This window comes from Elephantulus edwardii, unplaced genomic scaffold (assembly GCF_000299155.1).
Source record: "Elephantulus edwardii isolate Elephantulus edwardi_28Jun2011 unplaced genomic scaffold, EleEdw1.0 scaffold00148, whole genome shotgun sequence".
NCBI lineage: Eukaryota > Metazoa > Chordata > Mammalia > Macroscelidea > Macroscelididae > Elephantulus > Elephantulus edwardii.
In genome coordinates this window covers 7,520,552-7,547,737 of record NW_006399898.1, presented here as the reverse complement: position 1 = coordinate 7,547,737, position 27,186 = coordinate 7,520,552, and the positions used below count along the sequence as shown (strand labels likewise).

Here is a 27,186-nt window from a genome sequence, read left to right as displayed (position 1 = left end):
GCATGCTTTAGACATCTTAAAGATTATGGAAGAAAATTACAGCATAGGCCATCCATGTTGCCATTTAATTTTTTTTTAATAATTTTAATGAACATTTACAGAGATTTTGGGTTTCCATTCATTCACTGCTGCAGCCATTTAATTTTAAGGTCCAGAAAATGGGTAACACATTTTAGCACCTACAGTCTATCCCTGTGTGAGTCTGAATGTCCATGGGAACTAATAAAGGTGAATCCTGAGCTGGCCCTCTTGAATGAAGACAAGCCAAGATAAATAACATCATAAACCCTAACCCACTGCTTTCAGTCACCCAGCTCATGACTGCAGGACAGGTCAGAACTGCCTTTGGGGTCAAACCTGAATCCCTACCAGCTTAGACTGAAAAACTAATTCCAAGGCAAAAGCAGGTCACATCCCAGAGTTCTCATGTGAAAAGAAAACTGAGTGGCTTCAGGTCCACTTAACCAAAAGAGACTTTAATTGGATAAGAATGACACCTGTCAGGGGCGAGGGCTGTGCATTCCATAGCCCAGATTCTGTCCAGCAGTGCATTAGACAAGCCAGCTGAGATGTGCTCCAGCCATGTCCTGACCACAGGCACATCCTCATCAGTGTCCTGGCACATCCAGGGCTCAGGCCTCAGGCAAAGTACCACTTCTCCCCTCCCACTCCCACCAAGACCCCAAGTGCCTTTTCACAGTTCCTCTTTCTCTGTCCCCTTCTTCTGAAAGGCAGTCAGGATATTCAAACTCTTCTGGAGTTCATCCTTCTTCCCATCACTCATCTTGTTCTTCTCAATGAGTTTGGTGATCCGGGCTATCTCTGAAGCTGGGAAGTCCTCACCTTGGTCTATGACCTTCCCCATGATCTTCAAATACTGCTCTGCCCATTTCCTCTGCATCTCCTTCACATTTGAAAGGTTGTCCTGCCCCTGCTTCAACAGGGCTTGGCGAGCCTCTAGCCCAGGGGCCCTGATGAACTCTCCAGCCAGGGCATCGTAGGCAGGCAGGCAACCAGGCATTCCTACATACACCCCTTGCCCCTTCAGCCAGCGCTGGATGGCTCCAACCTTCACTGGCCCACTGTATACAACTGGGTTCTCAAAGTCCCCATCCCGGAACAGGTAGAAGAATGGGTAGTTGTCTTTGTCCAGCTTGTATTTCTCACCTAGTTCCATGTTCAACTTGTCTCCGTAATCTGTGAACAGAAATCAGAGATGAGAAGCAGGACCAGGGCTGACCCAGGCAGGTAACTCCTGCGGGGCCTGAACAAAAAGGGAGGACTCCTGCCTGGGTAATAGTGAGGCTCACTCACAAAGACTGGTTTGAATCTCTCCTTTGGTACTAACGAGTCATCAAAGAATTCTCATCAAGTTGGTTAACCACTCTCTAAGTCATTTCCAAATGGCAAAAGTGGGATTCTTGTGAATATTTATGTGTTCACTATGTGCTCTACACTGAAGTGTTCAGGATCAAGTTGTGATAGAGAGTAGTAAGCTCATGGTTCCCAAACCCCCAAGGAGCTTATAGTCAAAGGATGAAAAGAGATTTAACAAAGTAACACAGAAAACAAACATAAGGGGTTAGTGCCATCATGAAAATGAAATGATGTGACAGGGTAAGAAAGCCACTTCAAGTGAGCATGGAAGGACAAGCAAGTTCCTGCTGTAGACATTACAGGGGCTGAGGGCTTTGAACATAAAGGTGCCAACCTCATGAAAATCAGGGAGGTATGGACTGGGTATCAAGGGTTGCAAGTGCAAAATTGGCAGGGGGGAAAAGCAAGCTCAAGGTATTGAGGGATTAGAAAGGCTAACTGGGCTGTGACTTAGAAAGGGGACTGTGGCGCCCATGGGCTCTGCTGGGCTATCCCAACGAGAATGCAGGCACAAGACCTGGCAGAGATATGTGCTTAATAATACATTATTAATGAACCACTGATTTGAAACCCTCCAACAGGTTTTCAGAGGCAATAAATCCCCATGGCAGGAGAATGCCCATCTTCCTCCTGCGGAACAGCTGGTGGACTCACACTGCGTGCCTTCAGATTTACAGCGTAGCTTACCACTGGTCCATCAGTGCACCTTGCTTAGTCTATGTGTGCTGTCAAGTGGTCATTCTGAACACGTAACTCTAGATACCAGTAGTACCACAGTATACCCTTCATAGCCATCCCACGATGAAGCACACTCTTCAACTCCACTGACACACATAACGGAACAGAACACAACACACTGAGCAGTGACGTGGCACACAACAAATAGCTGATACATGTTAATGTCTTTTCTGTAAGTTCCTAGGGCCAAATCCAAGTGCCCTGATTCGTGCTTACTGGGGACCTGAACTCTAGCTGGGAGGAGGCTGAACTAGGTGAGACCCCCTGCCACAAGGGGGGATCAACATTCAGGTGGGGCTCAGGATGAGCTTCTCCTAGCCCATGGCCACAGTCACCTGGGCTCCTGGAGCTCCATGTGTCACATAGAACATGTTTTACTTCCCAGATGGTTTTCAGTGAAGAACAGAGTGCAACGCCAGTGCACATCTTGATGGACACTGAACTACTAAGAAAATGCTGGCCATTGATACTGTCACTGGGACAGAGGCAGCTTTTGGATTAGTAGAAGCCCCAACAGTTTGGGCACAAAAGCTGGGAAGGAGCAGGAAGTGATAACCACGAGGTCTTCCAGGTTCCTAGTACCCTGATTACTGCTCCCTGCAAAAAGTACTTAAGAGTTCCCGTTGTACATGTCATGTTGGTCTGGGGTGGGAGGGGAGGGCTGAGCTAAGGCTCTTTGCTCCCCAGATCTGCTCAGGCTAAATTTGCCATGGGCTCCTCTGCAACCCTCCTGGAGGCTGTGATGAAGGAGGCCGGGGCGTGCCTACACCACTAGGGACAGTTAGGGACCTCATGCCTAGCATCCCCTCCCTCTGCCCACCCCGCTCATCCTGGACTGGTCCATACCTGAGATCCCCACCTCGGCCACCAAGAGATCATCGCTGGAGGCCGAGTTTTCAGCCAGACGCTTGAATTCATCCTGCTTCTCACCGTAGGGGTACTGGGTGTCGAACTTCACCAAGACGAACTTGCTTTTGGGAATGACCTGAGGGTGCACAGAACTGAGCAAGTAGGGGTTCCGGAGACCCTTGGGGCTAATTCCCCTTCCCAAGGGGCCCCTATTTAAGAAACAATGGAAATCAAGTCCATGAGAGAGACAGCTTCTCACAAACTAATATTCATTCATTCATCCACCGATTCATTTTACCAATTTACTGAATGCATGTTACATGTCAGGTGCCCTACCAGATACTTGTGCACAACAAGCAGAGACATAGCTGTGCCTAGAATAAAAACGAGCTGTGCACACTTCAGCAGAGAAGACTGGCATGGTCCCTGTACAAGGATGACACGTAAAGTCATGAAGTATTCCGATGAAAGCAGTGCTGGAGTTCTTATGGCCAGCCACCTTGATAGACATTACTGTGGCAAGTGTTGTCTGACCTACTGCTTCAACAAACCAGATAATAAAAGACATGGATTAAAACAAACTCTAGGTGCACCCAGGTAAGGCCAGGACACCCTCAGCACACCCTACCCTGGCCCCTGCCATGCCCACTATCCTAAGAGGCCTTTCTTAGTAAACAGTGAACCAGAAAGCCAACGTCCTACCTTAAAAAGGAGAAGGCCTGTTAGAAGGCACTACAGGAAAGGCTCTGGGAAGCTAGGGAAACCCTGAGTTTGAATTCAGAGATTTCAGCAGAAGTGAGAGGAAGCTGCCACCAAGGCCAGGCTTGGGACACTGTCCTGTCCCTAGACCACTCTGGCTAAATCTCTGAACATTATGCTTCCAGCACAAGAATTGACTTTTTAATTTCATTCCGCTTTATCCAAAATTGTAAAATTCACAAAACATGGCATTAACCATTTTAAAGTCTGTAATTCAGGTCATTTAGTACATTCATGATGTTTTGCAATTGTTGTGTATAGTGGAGTTGGAACCAACTCACAGTTGATCCTCCAGCAGGTTTTCAGAGGCAGAAATCGAGTGGAAGGAGACTGCCATCCTCCTGCAGAGCAGCCGATGACCTGACTGCATGCCTCTCAGACTGCAGGGCAGATTCTTACCACTAGGCCATCAGACTATTTTCATCTCCCCAAAAGGAGATCCTGTATTCACTAAGTCACTGCCCATTCCCAGGACCTGGCAATCTTTCTGTCTCTATGGCTTTGCCTATTCTGGGCATTTCATAGAAAGAGTCATCTACCATGTAAGTGGCTTCGCGTCATGTGTTAGAGGCTCATTCCTGTCATCCAGCATCTATCAATAAGTATTTAAGTCCTTCTTGTGACTGAGAAACAATACCAGGGTTGTTCATATGCTTAACCTTCAATGGTGCACACATGTTCAGTTGCTATTCAAAAGGCTAGAGGTTCAAACCCACCCATATGTACCTGGGCCAAGAAGCCTAAGCTGCTGAAAACCAAGGGGTACATGTGGGGATCCTCTGTGATTTAGAACCAACCTACGCAACTGTGTGAGCGGCAGTCAGCGACATACTCTCACTTCTTCAGCTGATCGACATCCGGGAAGCTTCTACCTTTTGACTATTTGAATAAAACTATAAATAGTCAAGCTATCATGTTACCCATGGTGGACAGTGTTAGGTGGAGCTCCCAGTTTAAGACAGGTTTGGAAGCAGCAGTGGCATCCACTTCCTAGACAACATGCCTCTGGAAACTATAAACTGTGATAAATGTCGACAGTTATAGAAAGGCTTCAGGCCTTTTGTTCATAGGGTCGCTATGAGTCATGCTCAACCCAATGGCAACATCAACAACAACATCACCATTCCTGCGCCAAGTATTTGAATGTATTTCTAATTCCTCTGGCAACTGAGTATGTAGGGATGGAAATGCTGGGTCATAGTTCTTGAGGCACCTTGGGGACCTCTGACGGATTCTATTCAACACAAAAGTTTTATCGACCTAGCCGCCTTTATCAATGATATGACCATCTCCTCCTCCCACAACTCTGTTACAATCCCTTCTGTTTTGTTGTGATCACGGCAGTTTTTTTAGCCACAGGTTATCACTGTGCCTTCTCCAAACTTAGTATTTTTGGCTAGTCCTTGATTGTGTGGATGTATATCTGGTTTTAATGCCGTGAAACTTCATCTCTCATACTCTGGACATGTTGCTAGGAGAAGCTATTCCTTCCAAAGGGACATTGTGTTTGGAAGGACAGAGGGTCAGCAAAAGAGAGGAAGACCCACAGTGAGATGGACTGACAGTTACTGCAGCAGTGGGCTCAAAGTCTTATCAGAGATGTGCACGAAAGGACAGGGTTCAGTTCTTTTGTTCACAGGGTAAGTCTTACTCGACTCAATGGCACCTAACAACAGGGATTGCAGGAAAAGTGGGGGAGCCACCAGAACAGATAATCTTTTAAGGGGTCACGTACTCCATAAGAGTCTGTGCTATAAAGGATTAAACAGCAGAAAGACTTAAAATATTAATCAGATCACATCCCTCTGGTCCAACTGACCTTATTTTCCTTCAACCCACCACACCTTTTCCCAACTCAGCCTTTTCACTGGCTGTCCGTCCAGGCTCAGGCTGGACCACATGGCTGGCTGGCTGTCTCTTCAGCATTTGGGTCTCAGTGTAGATGTGCCTCACCACAGACACTGTTTATCCAACTACACTATCCAGCACTGCTTCATATCCGTTGTACCCCACTGCATTACCTTCCCGGCTTTTTTTCAGAGTTGAACCAATTTTCTGAAATCTCATTTGCTTATCTGTTCCCCCCACTCAACTGTCCATCTAGGAGAAAAGGACCTTGGCTGCCCAGTTTCACTGCATCTTCAGTGCTCAACAATGACTTGCTGTGGCAGATGTTCCAGAAGGAACAGAGGAATGGACAGATCTCCAGCAGGCTCTGGTGACAGAGGCTGTGTGTCCAGGCAGTTGCCTATCTCCATAGGGGCCTATAATTGTATTTAAAAAAACCCACAGTCCTGAATCGACTTTGACTCACAACCACCCTCCACTAAGTCTCTGAGGCTGTAAGTCTTTACAAGAGGAGACTGTTTCCTCCCAAGGAGCTGTTGGTGAATTTGGATTGTCAGCTGTCTGGCTAGCAGTCAGACATGTTATGGACTCTGCTTATTACTGTATTGTTGGGTACTGTCGAGGCATAAATGACCCATAGCTGACCCTCTGGCAGGTTTTCAAAGGCAGTTAATCACACAGGAACAGATGCCCATCCTTCTCCCATGAAGCAGCTCATGGGATTTAAACCTTTAAATCCTTTCGGATTGCAACACAGCTTCTTGCCAACAGGCCACCAGAGGGCCCCCTTATAACTGCATTGGGGAATAATAATAATCAGACAGAGGTCCCATAATGGAACTGAGACCCTCCCCCACTTTGATCTTTCTCCATTCTCAGCAAACAGTAGAAGGCAGAATGGTTTGATGGGCCTGAATCACGTGTGTCATGAATTTGTTGGTCCTTTCTTTACTCAGTCTGAATCTCTACAGTGCTTTAGAAACCTCTCCTTTCCTCCTTGAGGAATGAACACCACCGCTGTCTGCAGTATACCTCTTTAAGCCCAAACCCAAAAAACAAACTCACTGTGCTCAAGTAGATTCTGACTCACTGCAACCCTAAAAGGCAAAGAGAACGGCAAAGAGGCAGACTGCCACATCTTGCTCCCAGAGAACAGCTGGTGGATTTGAACCACTGATTGTTCAGTTAGGAGGAAAGCCCTTAACCATCGTGCTACCTACCAGGACACCTTGCTTTAAATATGACTTCATTAATCACATAGTAGAGAGTTACGGAGAGCTTATCATGTGCCAGGCACAGTTTAGTGCTAGAAACTAAACAGTGAACAAAACAGAGAGGACCTTTTATTCTGGTGATGATGGAGGGCACGAAACAAAGCGGAAATAGTTGTTTGAAATCACTGAAAAACAGCACAGAAAAGGCTCCTATACAGGCTAACACTGAGAATCTTTTTTTGCTCAACAGTGAAGAAAGATGTGTAGGTTTTGGGAGAAAACATTTGCTCCTTCATTCAGTCCATTTACTGAGCACTTCCTGTGAGGAGGTAAAGTTGGCCAGTGGACTTCTCGATATGATATTCTCGTGGAGGACTCAGACAAGAAAAAAAGCCAATCGGTGGTGAGTGCTCTACCAAGAAATTAAAATAGGATAGTGACCAGCTCTTTAGAATGAGGGGAACAGAGGACTCTCAGGAGGTAGCATTTAATCTACGTTTCAATGAGACATAACCAGCCTTATAAAGATTTTTCCAGGGGCAAAGAATGTTCCAGGTACAAGGAACAGTCGGGGGAAAGACCGTGTGAGTCTGTAATGAGCTAGCGATATTTAAAGAACGGTAGGAAGGTGTCTCTGTGGCCAGAAAGAGCAAAGGGGCCAAGGGAGAGAGTTTAGGGGATGGGAAGAAGGGTCAGGTCAGTAGGACCTAGGCTACCGTATGGAGAAGGGTCTGAAAGGTTGGAGAGCAGGGAGGCGAATGGAGATGGAAGGGCAGGGGCTGATTAGGAGACACTGTTAATTTCTGGCACCATGTCTCCCGTGAGACTAAGTCTGTAATGTGATCCCGTAACTGTGGGTTATGGAATTGGAAGTGGGAGCAGAGGTGGATGTGTGGGTCACTGTTCCAATAAAAGCCTTTTCAAAGCACAAGGTGTGCCTGATAAACCACCAGCCAACCCCACACTTTAAAAAACTCTTGAAACTAGAGTCGCCACAGGTGTCCCAATCCACAACCGGAACTCTTGAAAAGGGGAAGATTTAGAGCTCTACTTCTTGGTTTCAGTTCCCTTTAAGGGGACAAAAGATCATCACTGGCTATCTCTACACTTGGTTTGCCCATCTCATGGGCAAGTACGAATGTGCTAGAGGGGTGGGGCTGGGGCTGAAGCGCTACAGTCAAGCGCCAATGTTTTCAAGTTCCCAGGCCAGCACCCAAAATTCGATGAAGGAGGAGGGGAGCGTGGTGGTGAATCCGTGGCAAGCTCTGCCTGATAGCACTCGTTTTGCTCCCAGGATGGCTGAACCGAAACTGCTTCTCAACACTGGTCCTTTCCAAGGGCATGCAGGCGATCTGACCATGGTTTGCATATTGCAGTGTGCAGTCCACACCAGGGGAACACGGCCACAGAAACCCAAGAGAGGGGACAGGCTGAGTGTGCCACCCCGCCCGCCTAGCTGGCCCTCAGGGCTCCCACCTGGGCCTCGCCGGCACCGCCCTCTCCCTTGGACCAGCCGGCTCCCGTCGCTGCAGCTCTGTATGTCTTTCAAAAAGGGGGTAATAAGTATAAATGGTATAAGGGTAGGTACGAGGCCAGTACGGCCTGCGGCCTTATCAATGACCCTACACCGGGTCCCTCCCGGCTCCTAGGAGGATGGACCGTACCGCACAGGTGGGCTGAGACCACATCCTGCTCCCGCTCCTCCTCCTCTCGGTCATCCCACGGGTGCGCACTGCCTCCGACACGCGGGGTGCACCCGTGCCGTGTCCCCCGCCCGCGTTACCTTGTAGAAAGTGACAGTATCCAGGGGAAGGACACCAGGGGTGTGCAGGCCGCTGCCGCCCTGCGGGGCAGAGAGGAGCAGGAGGCCGAGGAAGAGGGGAAGCAGTGGGGAGAAGGAAGCCGCACGGGGCACAGCAGCAGCCATAGCGCCGGCACTCTGCACCGAAGCTGTAGGAGCGCGGCGTGAACACGGGCGCTCGCACCCACGTGATGGGCACCGCGCGGAGGCGTGCACGCACGCACGCGTGACGTGCACCGCGGAGGCGTGCCCCGGCCCAAGTGAAGAGGGCGGGGCCGCGAAGAGGCCTCACTGCGCACGCTCAGTCTTCGGCCCCGCCTACCACAGGGAGGGGCCCAAAGGAGGGGCCACGTGAGAGCGCGGAGGCGAGCCCAGGGCTGTGCGCACGCGCGCCCGCGGCGTCCGCCCGCTCCCGGCGTCCTCCGCGCGAGTAGAGGCGGGAAGCTCGTGGTCGTCGCCTGAGACGCCCAGGCCCTCTCGGCCCTCCCGCCTGGCGGCCAGCAGGCCAGCAGGCCGAGGACCCTGGCCTCAGTCGGCCAGCTGCTATCCTCAGGCGTGGGCTTTGGCGCTGTCCTGACGTAGTTGGCCCACGATGCCACTCGGTCACTCAGTCCAGCGGTCAGAGCGCGCACTGCCCACCCCAGCCGGCCCCCGTACCCGCGTGTGGTGAGCGCAGGTCGGGCCTGTGCTGAGGTGAGAGCCTCGCTCAGGCCGCTGGCGCTAGGGAAGCGCCCCGTGTCCGCCCACGGGGGATGGGCTTGTCGTTTCTGTAGCTTGACCATAAGCTGGAGGGGTTGGGGGTGTCAGTGGGTTGCAAACACCCCTTCACCCTGAAAGCTCAGGGGGCCCCATACCCCGAGGTCTGAGGTTGTTGGAGGCTGGGCGGGATTATGGGGTGCAGCGCTGTCCTGAGCCCTGACGTGGGGGGCTGAGTGGAGGAGCACCCTTCTCGAAGTTGGGTGCTGACCTAACCGATCACATCTCCTAAAGGCAGCATTTTTCTTTGTGGGGTGGCGGGATGTCCCCGTCCTCTCCTCTTGGCCCATTGTTCTCTTGACAGAGATCTGAACAGCAATCTTAAATAATTCCCATTGTCCAGCCTGGGACAGACAGGTGGCCTGGGGAGAGGTTCTGAGAGGCAGGAAAAAGGGGTGTAAATGGGGATATGTGGTGAAGGTAAGGAGAAGCATTTTGACGTCTTTGGAAATTAGTACATAAAATATATTACATAGACAAATGATTAGAATAGGGGAAAATGATGCAGGGTGCGGAGGTGGAGGCTGTTGGTTAAGGCTTCAAGTATTGTTACCCTCAAGTCAGAACTGACTGGCCCTCCAGCTGGTTTTCAGAGACTATAAGTTGGCATCCATCTGAATTTCTTTTTTTTCCCTATAATTATATTTTATTAATGTTCATAAACATTTACAGAGATTTTGGGTTTCCATTCATTCATTGTTGCACTATTCTCTCTACCCTCCTCCCAGTTTGTTCTTGTCCAAATGCCACAGTGCTTGTCAAAGCCAGTTCTGATTAATCTTCTTTGTCAGTGTGTCCTTTGCCATTCCCTATCACTCCTCCCTGAGAGAGACTTCACCCTGAGTCATAAGGAAAAGGGGATGGCGTATTCTCTTAGCTACTTCCTGCTGAAAAGGGACGCTGTGGGTTTCAGGGTGAAGATCTTCTCTCACTACTCTAAAGGGCCCCTTTGGCAGTAGGAAACACATAGACTATTATGGAGATTGATTTTGGAATTTGGATGCACTCTTATTGATTGTGCTTGGCCGTACATGTTCATATCCTTGAAGATGTATCATGGGAGTGTTGCAACCTAGAAGACACAAATTTGACAAGTTATAAGTACATGAGTCAAAAATTATGGAAAAGTAAAAGAAAAGATTCTTTCATTGTTTTACAAACCCTCCCCCAGGTCCCCTCCACCATGTAGCCCTCGCTCTAGTCTCCTGTGATGACAGAAATACCTAGTTATATATCTCTTTTAAACAGTTTTCTCCCTCTTCTGTTTCAGTGCTGTATACATTATTGAGCCCATCTTACTCAGTCTCTCCCCAACCCCAAGGACAGTCCCATTCTACAACAGTGGCATCATGTAATATTTGTCCTTTTGTGACTGGGATATTTTACTCAGCATAATGTTCTCCAGAGTCAACCATTTTGAATAATATTGCATGAGTTCCTTGTTTTTTAATGCAGCATAGTATTCCATTGTGCGAATATACCACAGCTTCTCTAGCCATTCGTTTGTTGATGGGCACTTAGGTTGTTTCCAACTCCTTGCTATTGTGAACAAAGCTGCAATAAACATGGGTGTGCATATATCTGCTTGGATGTCAGCTATGGTCTCTTCAGGGTATATTCCCAGTAGTGGAATTGCTGGGTCAAATGGTATCTCTATTTGCAACTTTTTGAGAAAGCGCCATACTGCTTTCCACAGGGGTTGCACCATTTTACACTCCCACCAACAGTGAATCCGGGTTCCAGTTTCTCCACAACCTCGCCAGCATTTGTTGCTTGCTGTTCTGTTAAATTTTGCTATTTTGACTGGGGTGAAATGATATCTCATAGTTGTTTTAATTTGCATCTCTCTTAGGGCTAGGGATTTTGAGCATTTCTTCATGTGTTTGTTAGCCATCTGAATGTCGTCTTCGGTGAAGTGCCTGTTCATATCCTGTGCCCATTTTTCTATTGGATTATTTACCTTTATCTTGTTGTGGTGCTCAAGTATTTCATAAATTCTGGATATAAGTCCCTTATCTGATATGTTATTACCGAATACTTTTTCCCAGTCAGTGGCTTTCCTTTTTACCCTACTGGAGAAGTTTTTGGATGTGCATAGGGATTTGAGTCTTAGAAGGTCCCATTCATCTATGTTATCTTCTCCTGGTTGTAGGTCCATCTGAATTTCAAGATCATCTTAGGAATAGGTTGGGACCATTGAACACCATTAATGGATAACCTGATGAATTGTGGAATGGTATCAAGGATATCATCCATGAAGAAAACAAAAGTTCATTACAAAAACAGAAGAGACAGAAAAACCAAAATGGATGTTAGAAAAGACTCTAAATATTGCACTGGAGCATCTAGAAGCCAAACAAAGGAATAACATAAAAGAGCTGATCAGAAGATTTCAAAGGGCAATTCAAGAGGACAAAGAAAAGTACCATAGTGGGTTGTGCAGAGAGCTAGAATTGGAGAGGGGAAGGGAAGAACTCACTGCATTTCCCAAGCTGAGAGAACTGAAAACCAAATTTAAACCTCAAATTGCAATATTGAAAGATGCTATGGGCAATATACTGAATGACTCAGCATCAAAAGAAGTTGGAGGTAATATACAGAATCACTGTACCAAGAACTGATTGATCTGAAAAGTTTCACGATGTATAGGAACAGGAGCTAAAGGAGGAAATAGAAGCTGTATTGAAGGCATTGGCAAAAAGTAAGGCCCCAGGGATCAATGAGTACCAAGTGACTTGTTTGAATGAATAGATGCAGTCTTAGATGCGTTCACCAGTCTATGCTAGGAAATTTGGAGGACAGCTTCTGGCCAACAAATTAGAAAAGGTCCATATTTGTTCCCATTCCTAAGAAAGGTGATCCAACAGAATGTAAACTATCAAACAATATTATTAATATATGCAAGCAAAACGCTACTGAGTATGATTTTAAAAATGGCTACATAGAACAGTACATAGATTGGGAACTGCCAGAAGTTCAAGCAAAATTTAGAAGAGGCCATGGCATCAGGGATATTGTTGCTGGTGTCAGATGGATCCTGGCTAAAAGTATATCAGAAGAATGTATATTTGTGATATATTGACTATGCAAAGGCATTTGACTGTGCATTATAACAAGTTGTGGCTGACACTGAGAAGAGTGGGAGTCCCAAAGGACTTAATTGTGCTCATGAGAAACCTATACCTGGACCAGGAGGTATTGTGTGAACAGAGCAGGGGAACACTGCATGGTGTAGGATTGAGAAGGGAGTATGTCAGGGTTGTATTCTCCTTCCAGAACTATTTAATCTGTATGGTAGGCAAATTATTCAAGAAAATGGACTCCATGAAGAGTAATGTGGCATCTGGATTGGAGGGAGACTCATCAATAACCTGAATTATGCAAATGACACAACCTTGCTTGCTGAAAGTGAGGAGGACTTGTAGTGCTTGCTGCAGAAGATCAAGGAATGCAGCCATGAGTATGGATTGCATCTCAATGTCAAGAAAACAAAGATTCTTACCCCTGGACTGATAGGCAACATGATGGATGGAGAGGAGATTGAAACTGTCAACAACTTCTTTCTTGGATCCACATGTAACACCCTTAGTACCAGCAATCAGTAAATAAGGAGATGCAATGCACTAGAAAAGTCTGCAGTTAGGGACCTCTCCAAAATACTGAGTAATGATGTCAGTTTGAGAACTAATGTGTATCTAATTCAGGCCATGGTCTTTCTGATCACTTGCAGTGCATCTGAGAGCTGGACATTGAATAAAGATGACAGAAGAATTGATACCTTTGAGCTGTGGTGTTGGAGAAGAGCATGGTCTGAACATCCCATGAATGGACAGGAAAACAAATATTTCTTGGAGAAAGTGCAGCCAGAGTGTCTTTGGAGGTGAGAATGAGGATACTTTGCCTCACATATTTTCAGCATGTTACTAGGAGGGGCTATTCCTTGGAAAGGGACATGATGCTTGGATGGGTGGAGGGTCAGTGAAGGAGAGAAAAACCAACTATGTGGATTGAAATGGTGACTGACACTATGGATCTAGTGTGTTAGGAAGTGTGAGGATGGCACAAGGTAAGATAAGGTGCAGATCTGTTCTTCACAGGGTCGCTATGAGTTGTAGTCACCAGCACCTAACCACAACAACATAAATCGCCGTCAAGCAGGTGGTAGATTTGAACAGGGTAACTTTGGGTTGACCCTCTGACCTATTTTCAGAGGCAGTTACTTGCTCGGGAGGAGCTTATCCATCCTTCTCCCATGGAGCAGCGGGTGGATTTGAACCACATGCCTTCAGAATTGCAATGCAGCTTCTTATCACTAGGCTATCAGTGCCAACCCAGTAGCATATGATTTGAATCCACCAGCTGCTCTGCAGGAGAAAGAACGACCATCTCCCCTCAAGCTGTGTTCTGCCTCTGACAACCAGGTGGAGGGCCACCTGGTTCTTACTCAACTGTACTCAAAAACAATGACATGCTGATTGCAGTATTGCGTGTAGAAAATATTTAAAAATTAAATGCCAAGCACTGAAGAAATTGTTGGATAAACATGTGGAATATAATTCAATTGTCAAAATTTTAAAAATTATTTCTATTAAAGTGACAACATATTCATGAAATAGGAAATCATTGTGTGTAACAATATAAAATTCCACTTCAAAAAATACACCACCAGTAGTAGTAATACCAATCTCTCTTCCCTCTCGGTGTGTGTATGTAAGTATGGAGGGAGTCTGGTGGTTCATATTGAGTTGCACTATTAGCACAAAGGCCACAGTTCTCTGCTAGTTTGAATCTATCAGGAACTTGACAGACTCAGAAAACTCACTGGAAGATGAGCTATGTTGTTGCTGTTAAGTGCTTTTGAGTCGAATATGACTCATAGCGACCCTATGAAAAACAGATTTGAACCCTGTTCTATCACTATTGTTGTTTCCCTAATGTTTGTAGAGTTTCCAAAGGCCTGTTTTAAGAAGTGGATGCCAATCCTGCTTCCAAGCCTGTCAATCTGGGAGACCTACCAAACCCTGTCTACCATGGTTAACCATTATGGCATTTGACATATCTCTGGCACAGTGTTCAGTATCACAGCAACCCCAAGTTACTTCAACACAAGTTACTTCAACACAGCAAATTGACAGGCCAGAGTTCTTCCCAAGCACAACACTAAAACCCAAGGACCTTCGGACCCAGCCAACCTTTAAATATAAAGGCCTTCAACAGGTACTGATTGACTTAAAAAAAAGCTTAGAGCCCACAATTGATTGTTAACCAAACTTAGGTGACCAATTAGCTTACACATGGTTGTGGACAAAATCAATGACCAGTTTACACCTGACTCAACTAAATCAAGGAAACCTACCCTCCAGAATGCAGCTACTTCACACATGAGTCTCCAAACTGGAGACTTAGTGTGGGCCCAACTGATTTTAAACAAAGAACGCACCACCAGGTCCTGGTTGACTTAAACAAGAGGCTTCCAACCTACAGCTGATTGTTAACTAAATCCAGGCGACCAATCAGCTTTTATGCATGATTGCGACCGAAATAAAAAATGACCAAACAGTTTACCCTCAACTTTCACCTAAACCAAGAGAACCTACCCTCCAGAATCCAGCTGCTTCACACATGAGCCGCCACACAATATGTGTATATTTATCTATTCATTGCCATTGAGGAAGCTCGCCAGTGGGTTTTCAGAGGCTAGAAATTGCACTAGAGGGGATTGTCTATCTTTCTCCCATGGAGCAGCAGGTGGATTTGAACCTCCTGCCTTTGACTTGCCAGCACAATTTCTTATAACTAGGCCGTGAGAAGTCCCGTACACACAGAGTTTGGTTGTTTTTCCCCTTCCCCCTCCCAGTTCACAAATATGTTTTGAGGAGCATATCAAAGATACGGAAAAATACACTGAGTATTGGTTAGAGTCCAAGAGAGTGAAGAGGAAGGAAATAGTGGCATAAAGTTGAGTACAGATTAAAATGCTAGCTGTGGAATGACTACAAATATGTGAAAAATGGAATATGGCTTATGGGCAATGAAGCAAAATAACATAGTTAAATGAAAATATTTCTATTAGATTATAGGGTGTAGCTTTCTGTTCTTTTAGGTACTGTTTCAGCAATCCAAATTGTTTCTGCATGTTATTGTTAACCTGGAAAAAGACATGTTAACATTCTGAGATCAAATCACAACAGCAGGAATGTTTTTCTTTCTCCTTTTGTCCCACTTTGACTCATGCTATTTTGCTTCATTCTATTTATTGCTTAGAAGCCACCTGAAGTTTTATTTGTGTCAAAGTGAGATATAAGTAAATAAATGTGACTCAACATATACCAGTCTCTTTAATATTCCCTGCACACTGACACTAAATTAATATTCACAAATTGTACTTTATAATGAAGATAATAATTTTATCATCCTAGCTTTGTGAGTGTATTAGACTAGTTATATACACAGAGCATTTAGATACTGTCTTGTGTATATATGTACTTGCTGATGATTTATTATTGTAATAATTGTATTTCTTTACTCAGAGAATTTTAGTGGCATTTCTGCAGGAGGATAAAATCCAAAAAGCAAAACCCTCCATAATCTAGTTGTGAATCAAAGAGTAAATGAAAATGCAATTTGTAGTATTGTATGTGGCTATTAAGTCCTTGAAAAAATATGTCTAATTACATTTTAAGTATGTTGTAATTGTAAAACACCAAATTCAGAGTATAAATCTCTTCCTTTGTGATTTTTCAGCCTTGGAAAGCCAATGGAAGGCAACTCTGAGTTCTGGCAGACTGGAATGACTAGGAGTTTTTGAATCCTAGCAGAAGGGACCACGGTGGCATGGTGAGTTAGACATTGAGTTGTTACTGAAAAGGTCAACAATTCAAACACACCAGCCGCTACATGGGGAAAACCATGGGACTCTGCTTCAGAAAGATTTATAGCTTTGGAAGCTCCATGGGTCAGTTCTACTTTGTCCTGTGGGGTTACTATGAGTTGTAATCTTCTCTGTAGAAGCGGATTCTTCTTTCTCTTTCTGAACTATAAAAGAATTCTATTGGGATATATTTATTAAAAAATATTTCCCCCTGGCTTTCCTTTAAGGAGTCTGATGATGTAACACATACTGTTTTGGGATGCTTGCAATATGTAATAAATACTGCCACTTACTTCAAAAATTGTATGGATAATTCAAGTGCTTAGGCTCAGAACCTGACACTTAAAAAACTTATAAATTCAAAACTCATTACCGTCAGGTTGGAACTGACAGCTGACCCTCCACCGCATTTTTGGAGAACATAAATTGCACAGGAGAGGATTACCTGTCTTTCTCCTGTGGAACAGTGGATGGATTCAAACTACCTGTGTTTGGGTTGGCTTTGCAACTCCCTACCTATTAGGCCTTTTGGCACCAGCAGCCAGGAAATAAAAAAAACATATTGTGATGGGAAAGTCTGCTGTTAGGGACCTCTCTAAAGTACTCAAGAGCAATGGTGTCTCTATGGAGACTAAGGTGCACCTGATATAGGCCATGGTCTTTGCAATCACTTGTTATGCATCAGAGAGTTGGACAATGACTAGGGAGGAGAGAAGGAGAATTGATGCCTTTGAGCTGTGGTGCTGGAGAAGAGTATTGAATGGACCATGGACTGCCAAGAAAACAAACAGATTCATTCTGGAGAGGGTTAAACCAGGCTACTCCTTGGAGGCAAGGATTCTGGGGATTCGTCTGACATACTTTGGGACATGTTGTAAGAAGGGACAGGTCCTTCGAGAGGGACATCATGCTGGGTAGAGTAGAGGGACAGCGCAGGAGGGGAAGACACTCTATGAGGTGGACTGATTCAGTGACTGGGGTAATCGGGATGGGCGTGTCAGAGGCAGTGCGATTGGCACATGAGAGAGCAGGGTTTAGGGCTGTTGTACATAAGGTCGTTATGAGTCGCAAACGACTTGACAGCACAAGTGTGTCAGACATAATAAGGATGGCACAGAATAGAACAGGATGCAGGCCTGTTAAGGATATCTTTGAATTGTACTTGACTCAGTGGCACCTAAAAAAACAGCATTAAATTAAGCAAGAACTAAGATGTGTTTGAATTTGATGAGGGACCTATAAATAAGGGAAAGAAAAACTGAAATACCTTCTTTCCCATTGGGTTTAGATTAACTTGTTTAGAACTATGCTGCACTGAAATCCCAAAGGCACATGGTTCGAATTCACAAGCTGCTGCGTAAGGTAGTGATCTCCTTTATGATTTACTGCCTCTGAAAACCTGCTGAAGGATCAGCTATCGGTTTGATGGCACCTACAACAACCTGAAAAGGAAAATGGAAAGATTCTGTTTCTGGAGATATTTCAAAAGGGACAAATGCTGAGCACCTAAAGATGAGATTAAATTAGAAAAATAAGCCCCTAAATGTTGATAGAGATCATGAGACATTTCCTTTGTTTACTTTTTAAATTTCCTTTTGGTTATTGTTAAGAAGATTACATATCATGGCCCACTGATGGCTCTGCTAGATGTTTGCTGCACTTGTGTTGAACTCTTGGCCAGACCTACATGTGATTATCCTTTTCACTCTCCTGTATCTACTCATCTCGTCTGGCTCCACTTGTAGATTAATGTTTGCTAATGAGACGTTTTAGAGGAGATGTCACAAGAGAAAATTTCTCCACAGTTTATTATTTTATCAACAGAAGCCTACTGAATTGGCATGGCTGTTCACTAACAATTTGATGTCTGTTCTTGGCGGAGACAAGTGCCCTTTGTTCAGAAGCGTTCACTTACCACTCAGTGAGACACCATTAGTACCCTCACTCTTAATGGATTTATAACTAGAAACCTGAAAGCACTCTCCAAGCCCTTGTAAGTGGGAATCTTTGAGCAAAAGTATTACTTCATTTAGCAGTATTTTGTCTTCTGTTTCAGGCACTAAGCTTAACCTATTAGGAGTAAGTGAATTATGCATTTAAATTACTCAAGGCATGCAAATATTGTAACTAGTATTTGTATAAAGAGTGACTGGATAAATAATAAATTATTATACACAAATAAATATTCTACTTGCTATCTCTGCTTTATTCTCCCTAATCATTGTCCAAATTTCACCACATCTTCCAAATCCTGTTCAGTTGCCACTCTGCATACAATATTGTTGCATGCAGATAATTGGAGGATTTGGTTCTCAGTTCCTTTTTCCTAGTATATTACTAGCTTCTGGAAGACTGCATCTATCATTTAATCTTCATAACATATTGCAGTACATAAAATTAATTCTTTAAACAGGTATGTTAAGTGAGTTGTTATTTAAGTACCATTGCATCAGAACTGACTGATAGCTACCCTCCAGTGGGTTTTCAGAGGCTATAAATCACACAGGAGGTGACAGCCTGTCTTGCCACCAAGCCACACGATCTCCTATTAAGTGAGTGGTATAACAATATTTAGGACACTCCTGTGCCCTACTGACACGGAGTTGTACTTCCAACCCAAAGGCAGGTGGTTCAAATTTCCCTTCCTGTGTGATTTACAGCCTCTGAAAACCCACTGGGAGGGCCAGCTATGGGTTAGTTCCAACTCAACAGCAATGAATTTTCAAGTCTGGATGGAAATTTTGCTTCTGAGTAAGAAGATCTTAGTATTTTAAAAATAAAGAAATATGACAGACATAATAATCTCTTCCTAGTTTTCAATGTTGTGAGGTGCCATGGAGATGGCTCCAACTCACAGTGACCCTGTGTACAGCAAAACAAAGCCCTTTCCAATCCTTCACACTCCTCAGTCTCTGCTGTGGCCAGATCCCATTGTTGCAGTCACCAGGTCAGTCTGTCTCATGGAGAGTCTTCTCTATGTTTGATGGCCCTCTGCTACCTTAAGTCCTTTTCCTGGAACTGACTCCTTCATATAAATCATTCACGAAGTAAGTATGCAGTTGTTTCCCCATCACAATCGTCTATTTCCAAATGGACAAATTTTAAATAGGCCTTCTTCCACCTCGTTTCTTTCTCCCTTATTTTCTATTCCATTTCCCTCTTCCAGCTCAGTTGGTCTTTTTCACTGTGATCCACTCTCTCTTTTCATTATTCCTGCCTCTTGCCCCTTAATATTCCCAATTAAAAAAAAATCCTAATGCTGTTTAGAACTTTGCTTCCTTGCTGCTCTTTCTGTTTTTGTACTTTCTGCTTGAATTTCTTTTTTGTTTTTCTGCTTGACTTTCTCCTCCCCTTGCCACCTTTCCTCCTTGTCCTCAAGTATAGGGCAGAGTGGCGGAGGGAGGGGCCCCGCTGGGCTAGAGGTGGAGCCAGCTAGTCACAGCTTCAGGATTCAGAGCTTGTCTGTGAAGGGTCTGACTGCTGAAGGACACTGGGACTAAAGTCCCTATGGCCCTGCTACTGGAGGCTGGCCCTCTGGAAGAAAACTGGGACTCGGTGAGAAGTCCAGAGAGTTGTTCTTGCCTCTGTTCTGCTCTCTCTTCTTCCCTGGTCTCTGTCACGCTCTGGGCTACCTTTACTCCGTACCAACACTCCTCTCTCCCCTTTTTTTGTATAGCTTACTATTCTGCTTTTTTCTGTCCATTATCTCAATCTGTTTGCCTTATTTTTGTTATTTTCATTCTTTCACCTACATACTCTCAAAATCTAACTTAGCTCTCCTCTATTTTATTATCATTTTTATTAATGTCTTCATTGGATTTTCTTTGTTCATAGTCATTTTTTTTAAACCTGCCTTCCTATTTCTTTAATCTTATCATTTCTGAGTGATTTAGGAATAAGCAAAGGATAAAGGAACTACCTTCCTTTTCTCGGGGTTTGTTGAGCCCTGACACTCAGTCTGCAGTCCTACCGTGTCTTCAGGTTAGTCACTGAAGAGTTTCTGCAGCTCAGATAGTTAATTAACAGAGGAATCAGATAAGGTTGAATGTTTAAAAAAACCCTTTATCTTTTTTCCCTGGTTTAGGTTTTTTCTGTAATACAGTGGATACAATTTGTCATGGCTACTCTGAGGTATGTTTATTTAATCTGATGTGATTGCCTAAACTAGTAAATCGGACTCTTTTGCGCATTACTATAGTCACCACCTCCCTGAGGATTTGCTTGTTCTTTTTCACTGGAGAGAAATATTTCCATGTTGGTACTTTATGATTTGTAAATTTAACAACATCAACAGCAGTAGCAAACCAAAAAACAAGATATAATGTTTGTAAATCAAAAGAGAGGCTGATCATCAGGTTTCCAAAATGAATAGCAAAAATTAAGGAGCCCCATTGTTCTGTTTTGGTTATGATTTTTTTTTTAAAGTAAATATTTAATTCGAGGTGATTGTAGATCATTCCAGTGTAAGAAAGAAGGGATTCTTGTACTTTTTACTTGTTTTCCCCTAATAATAATATCTTTAAAAAAAGTATAGTGCCTTTCACAACCAGAATATCGCTTTAGGTAAAGTTAGGGTATAAATTCACCAAACACTGCGAAGTTCTCTCTGGGGGCCCTTTTGTTGTTCCCCCCATCCTCACACTTCCACCCTCATTGAGCCCCTGATGGCTGTGAGTCTCTTTTTCCTTTCTAGAGTGTAGTAATTTCAATGAGAAACAGGAAATGAGAAGAGTACTGTGATAAGAGAGCATAATTAGATTTATGAAACAGTAAATGTGAATCGGATGGAATATCAGTTTGCTGTGTAACTTTTTGCTCAACTTAGAATAAAAAGTTAATTTTAAAAAATGTTAACGAAATGTTATCAAGCGGTATATTGCTTTCTGGGATTGACGGTTTCATTGGGCGTGGTGCTCTACAGGTGGACATCAGTGGTTTGTCTTTTTCTGTTGCTGAATAGTTCTAGTCCTTGATGTATTCCTTCAACCATTTCCCTGTTTCATTTAGGTGGTCTCTGGTTCTTTACTATTCTGAATAAAGCTTATCAAGATATTTATGTAGAAGTGTCTGTATGAACCTAAGTCTTCATTTCACAAGCTAGATGCTCAGGAGTGCAACTGCTATGTTCTATGAAAGCAGAATGTTTATTAAGAAACTGCCAAACTGTTTTCCAGAGTGTCTTATACCACTTAGGTTTGCATCAGCAGTGTATGGATGATCTCGTTTTTCTGCATCCTCAGGAACATCTGATGATAGCATTTTTCATTTTTCTAATAGCTAAATAGTGATACTATATTGTGCTTTTGATTCACATTTACATGGTGGCTGATGCTTGATCCCATTATTAGAACCACTGCAATCCATTTCATCTCAGTGACATCTAACCACAGATGACTGATGCTGTTAGAAATCTTCTCATGCGCTTTTTTTGTTGTCTGTATATCTTCTTCAGGAACCTTGTTAGTACAGTAAGTACGTTCTTGACTGCTAACTGAAAGGTCGGTTCAAACCCACCAGCCACTCCAAGAGAGACAAATGTGGCAGTCATTTCCCATAAAGATCACGGCATGGGAATCCCAAGGGTGCATTTTACTCTGTCCTATAAAGGTCACTGTGAGTGAAAATAAACTTGGGAGAAATGAGGTTTTAATTTTTTGTTTTATATCTTCCTCAGTGAGATGTCTCTAAGTTTTTTGCTTATGTTCTAGCTGCATTGCTTTCTCTTTCACTATTGAATTTTGACCTAGTGGCAAGAAGCCACACTACAATCCCAAAGGCACATGGTTTGAATCCCCCCTGGCTCTGAAAACCCTCTGGAGGGTCAGATATGGGTCAATTCTGACTTAGTGGTACACAACAACAACATACCTTATATATTCCAGATACATATTTTGTTCCTGGTTGTAGCTTATATATTCTTCCTTCTATCTTTCATAGAGTAATTTTAAATTTTATTTTTAATTTTAAATTTCATAGAATAGTTTTAAGTCGTGATGAGGTCCTATTTATTAATTTTTTCCTTTTTTTTTGAACTGGGGTTTTTATTTGGGGAATGAGGAGGATGTTGAATCCAGAATAGCCCTGCAAAGCCCTAAATCCTGAAGATTTTTGTCTTAAGTATTTCTCTGAAATACTATCCAGGAGGCTGGGCTCTATGAGGAGATATGTGGCATCAGGATTGGTAAAAGATCTATCAACAATATGTGTTATGCAGATGACACAACTCTTTGCTGAAACTGAGGAGGACCTGAAGCGCTTGCTACAGAGGGTCAAGGACTGCAGCCTTCAATATGGATTGAGGCTCAATGTCAAGAAGACAAAGATTCTTACCACCGGACCAATTGGCAGCGTCCGGATGGATGGTGAAGAGATTGAGATTGTTCACAGCTTTAGTTTGCTTGGCTCCACAGTCAACCCCCTTGGCACTAGCAGCCAGGAAATTAAAAGACGTATTGCCATGGGAAAGTACTATAGTAGTCTGTAAATTTTTGTTAAGAGTCCCTTGTCTGAAAGGTTCTTGCCAAATCTCCCCAGTCTGTAGGCTTTCTTTTTACCCTTTTGGAAACATTTTGTGAGTGCACAAGGATTTGATTTTTAGAAAGTCCAAATAATCAGTTTTGTTCTCTCCCTGTTTATGCTATAGAGATTGTTTTTGCATATGCATGCCCATTTATTCCAGAACCACTTGTTGAAAAGACACCTTTCCCTCATTTTATTGGTCTTTGCACCTTTGTCAAAACTCAGTTGAGCGTATTTCTGTGGGTATATTTCTGGATTTTCTGTCCAGTTCTGTTGATCTTAGTGTCTGTCCCTCTACCAATACCACATAGTATTGGTTACTGTAACTATGGAATGTCTTGAAATAAGATAGATTGATTATTTTTATTTTATTCTTCTTTTTTAAAAAATAGTTTTAGTGTAGGAAGTTCTGGTGTCTCACTGGTAAGGCATTGCACTGCCAACCCAAAGCATGTGGCTTAAATCTACCAGCTGCTCTGCCGGAGAAACACCTGGGCATTCTCCTCCTGTGTAATTTATTGCCTCTGAAAACCCGCTGGAATGTCAGCCCTGAGTCGGCCCTGAATCACTAGCACATAACAACAGCAGTTTTTTTCTGCCTTTCCATTTACATTTTAGAATGATCTTGTTTATATGTACAGAAATATTTTTTATTTTTTGTAAATTTTTTTAAATTTTTGTACAGAAATATTTTTGCTGATATTTAGAATAAAAGTACATGAAAACTGCATTATCAATTTAGGGAGACTTGATGTCCTGTTTTAATTATCATCTCTCATCTCTGTCAGTATTATAGGTTCAAGTTCACTTATTACCTATGCTGTATTCCAAAATATACAGACATCTCCAGAGGTGAGTAATCTTTTCTGTGTTGGATTTAAAATTATAGCCACTTAATCTTTGACGTAAATCGTAAGAGACATTTTACCTATAGATGATAGAATAATTCTGTGAGTTACTTGCCAGTTTGGCTGTGTACACTGAGATAATCTAGACACTGTAAATAGAGCTCTCTTTTCTTCTATGTAATTCTTTATTTTCTACGTAATTCTTTTAAAAACATTTTCAAAGTTTACCTATATACATAGACCAGAACAAAATACACAATATTTCTTCAATTTCTGTATGTCCTTTGGTGACATTGGTTATATTTGTGGGCAACCATTTTATTATTATTATAACTAATTTTAATGAATGTTTACAGAGACTTTGGATTTCCATTCATTCCTTGTTGCACTTTTCTCCCTGTCCACCCCTCCCCCCAGTTTGGTTTTCTCTTTGAAAAGTAAAAGAAAAATTCTTTCATTTCTATACAGTCCCTCTCCCCAAGTCCACTCCAACGTACAGCCTTCATTCTGGACTCCTGTCATGACAATAAAGCCTAATCATATATCCCTTTTAAACAGTTCTCTCCCTCATCTGTTTCAATGCAGTATACATTATCAGGTATCATTGGACAGAAACTTACCTGACATTTGCAGTTATATAAAAATTATCCATAATCGGTGGTTACCAGAGGTAAGGGAGAGAGAAGAGGAAAGTTAAATTATGGGCACCTTATGTAAAGATTACACCTCAACATAAAATTAAAATCCTCCCTACTAAATCAATGAGCAACATCATGATGAATGAACAGGACGAATATTAATGGCGATGAGGCAATCTAAAAGCAGACAAAAATGGTTGTTGACTGCACACCCATGTTTATCATGGCTTTGTGCACAATATCAAAGAGTTGGAAACAACCTAGGTGCCCATCAACAAATGAACAGATAGAGAAGCTGTGGTATATTCAAACAATGGAATACTACGCTGCACTGGAAAACAAGGAACTCATGAAATATTATTCAAAATGGTGACCCTGGAGGACATTACGCTGAGTGAAATATCTCCGTCACAAAGGACAGATACTGCATAGTGCCACTGTTGTAAAATGGGACTGACATAGGGGTTGGAGTGAGACTGAGAAAAAGTAAATTAATTTTATATACTGCATTGAAACAGAAGAGAGAGAGAGAACTGTTTAAAAGGTATGTATGACTAGATATTGTTATGACAGGAGCCCAGAATGAAGACTGCATAGTGGAGTGGACTTAGTGGGGAGGGATTGTATAACAATGAAAGAATTTTTCTTTTACTTTTCAAAGAGAAAAATAAACTGGAGAGGAGGGTGGGCAGGGAGAAAAATGCAACAGTGAATGAATTCAAAAGCTCTGTAAATTCTCATTAAAATTAATAATAATTAAAAAAATTGAAAAAAGTATGAAATATTAGGGAGAGCTAAGCTTCATCTTGAAGCTGGATTTTCATTGTCAGCACTATTAGTCTTGTGGGCTGAATCATTCTTTGTTGTGGAGGACTGTCCTTTTCTTTGTTGATTGTGTAGCATTTCTGAGCACCTACCTAGTAGATGCTTTCTGAGCATTATAATATTTTGCAAGGAAGAGTCTCATCTAACAAAGTATGTGACACAATTGGAAAGATGTAGGGTCATCAAAAGAGGGGAAGACTCTCAGCAAGGTGGATTGACCCAGTGACTTCAGCAATGGGATCAGAGATGAGATCAGTGAGATCAGAGATGAGAGAATGGCACTGGATAGGACAGGGTTCAGATCTGTTGTTCACAGGACCACTTTGAATCATACTCGACGGCACCTACCAACAGCTAGATGCTGGCAATAACCTTATTCCCTCCTGCCCGTTGTGACTACCAAAAACTGTTTCCACATACTGTCAAGTGTTCCTAAGATAGTAAAATTTGCTACTGATTGAGGCCCATTGCTCTAAGAGAACTTCTATCATGAAAATGTGTTGACAGTTTGTAAAGACAGAGGTTCTAGCTTAGCTCCAGATGTAACCTCCCATTTCTGGTTTGGTTCTCTCTTGTATAGATTTTGCACAGTTAAATGTTCTAGGATTCCCATTCTTCCCAATGTTATTCATAATTTATCTCCAAGAAGCAATTTTCTTGGACTTGAAGTATATGTATTCTATATGAAATTGGCTTCATGCTTACAGAAGAAGCTGGCAAGTCCCAGATCTGTCAGTCCAAAGATGTCAGTGTAAGAGAGAGATGTCTGCATAGGCTACTGAGAGCTTGGTTCTCAGTCAGGGCCACAGACTGCTGACTTTGGAGGCTGGCAAGTCTAAATTCAGCAGGCAGGGTTAAGTACGAAGCTCAGTAGCTCTGCAAGAGAGTACATGCATATCTCAATGTAGGCCATGCAGAGACTTCCCCTATGTCAAATCAGGCAGATCATATCATTACATAACTACCCTTAATCCTGATTTATTCACATCGTAGAGATTAGGGTTAACCACACATTGGATAATTAGATGCTGAGAATCATGGCCACATTGACACACATGGTAGCAATCACATACTGTACCCCCCAGAGTTCCTTAAAGCAAACATCAGCAACAAGTAATGGAAGATTTTTCTGTGCTACATATGATGGTGCTCCTTCCTAATTACAGTTCTCCCTCTGACCTCTAGGGAACCACTGGGCTTTGTGATAATCTTTGGATTTTTTTAACAATGTTACTCTGTGTATATGTGTGTGTGTGTATAAAATCTAGTTTAGTTTGGCCTATTTTGCATGCAAATGAAAAAATATTAAATTGCTTTGCTCTTTATATTGTTTGATGACTTGCTTCCCTCACCATTAATATTATTTATGAGTTTTGTGATGTGTACAGCCATGGTTCATTTCTTCTTTAGTGGTGTTTGGCATTATACATCAGCATTCATATTTTTCTTTACCAAAATTCATGTGGCTATAAATTTTTATCTATCTCTCTCTCTCTATCTATCTTTCTATCATCTATCTGTGTGTCTTTCTATCTATCTATTATCTGTTTATCTATCTTCTGTTGCACATGTGGACACATAGGATATTTAATTAACACTGGATCTACGGTGGCATGTTATTGATGAATACCATTGAGTGAGAACTGACTCATAACTGAACTTCCAACTATCACTAAATAGCACAGGAGATGTCCCGTCCTTCTCCATTGGAGCAACTGTGGATTCAAACTGCATACCTTTGGGTTGGCAGCAGAAATCCTTATCACTAAGCCACCAGAGTCCCCTGTGTATGTATTCTAGATCATGTCAAATTAGTTTCAAACGATCAGTGGTGTATAGATAGTCTCATTGTTTTATGGTTCATTCATACTTAGTATTGTCAGACTAAAAAAATTGCAGCAGGTATATAATTCTTTCTCCTTGTAACTTTAGTTTACTTTTCATTGGCTACTTTGCCATTAGTAAATTTTTTATTTACTGATCATTTGCATTTCCTCATTTGTTAAATACCTGTTCAAATCTTAGGCTCATTTTTTTTAAATTTTTATTTTATTATTTTTTTGTGAGTGTGTACTGTCAAATCAGATCTGACTGGTACAGGAGGAGATTGTCCCTCCTTCCCCGGCAGAGCATCTGGTGGATT

At 42.9% G+C, this 27,186-nt stretch overlaps 2 protein-coding genes across 2 annotated transcripts in view; one reads left to right on the top strand and one right to left on the bottom strand.

The window, feature by feature from the left end:
- Positions 1 to 656: 656 nt before the first annotated feature.
- On the bottom strand, positions 657 to 8,714 carry ERP29 (endoplasmic reticulum protein 29). Its single transcript, XM_006894676.1, has 3 exons — positions 8,569 to 8,714; positions 2,962 to 3,100; positions 657 to 1,197 (listed from the first exon to the last, which is right to left on the bottom strand). Exons 1-3 carry the CDS (start codon positions 8,710 to 8,712, stop codon positions 695 to 697), a joined length of 786 nt encoding a protein of 261 aa, XP_006894738.1. The 5' UTR covers positions 8,713 to 8,714; the 3' UTR covers positions 657 to 694.
- Positions 8,715 to 20,302: 11,588 nt separating this feature from the next.
- Positions 20,303 to 27,186, top strand: part of TMEM116 (transmembrane protein 116) — a 49,889-nt gene continuing 43,005 nt past the window's right edge. Inside the window, exons 1-2 of the mRNA XM_006894728.1 lie at positions 20,303 to 20,344; positions 23,521 to 23,584. Of these exons, the coding sequence (XP_006894790.1) occupies positions 20,331 to 20,344; positions 23,521 to 23,584 (78 nt within the window). The 5' untranslated portion in view covers positions 20,303 to 20,330. The remainder of the gene's footprint in view (positions 20,345 to 23,520; positions 23,585 to 27,186) is intronic.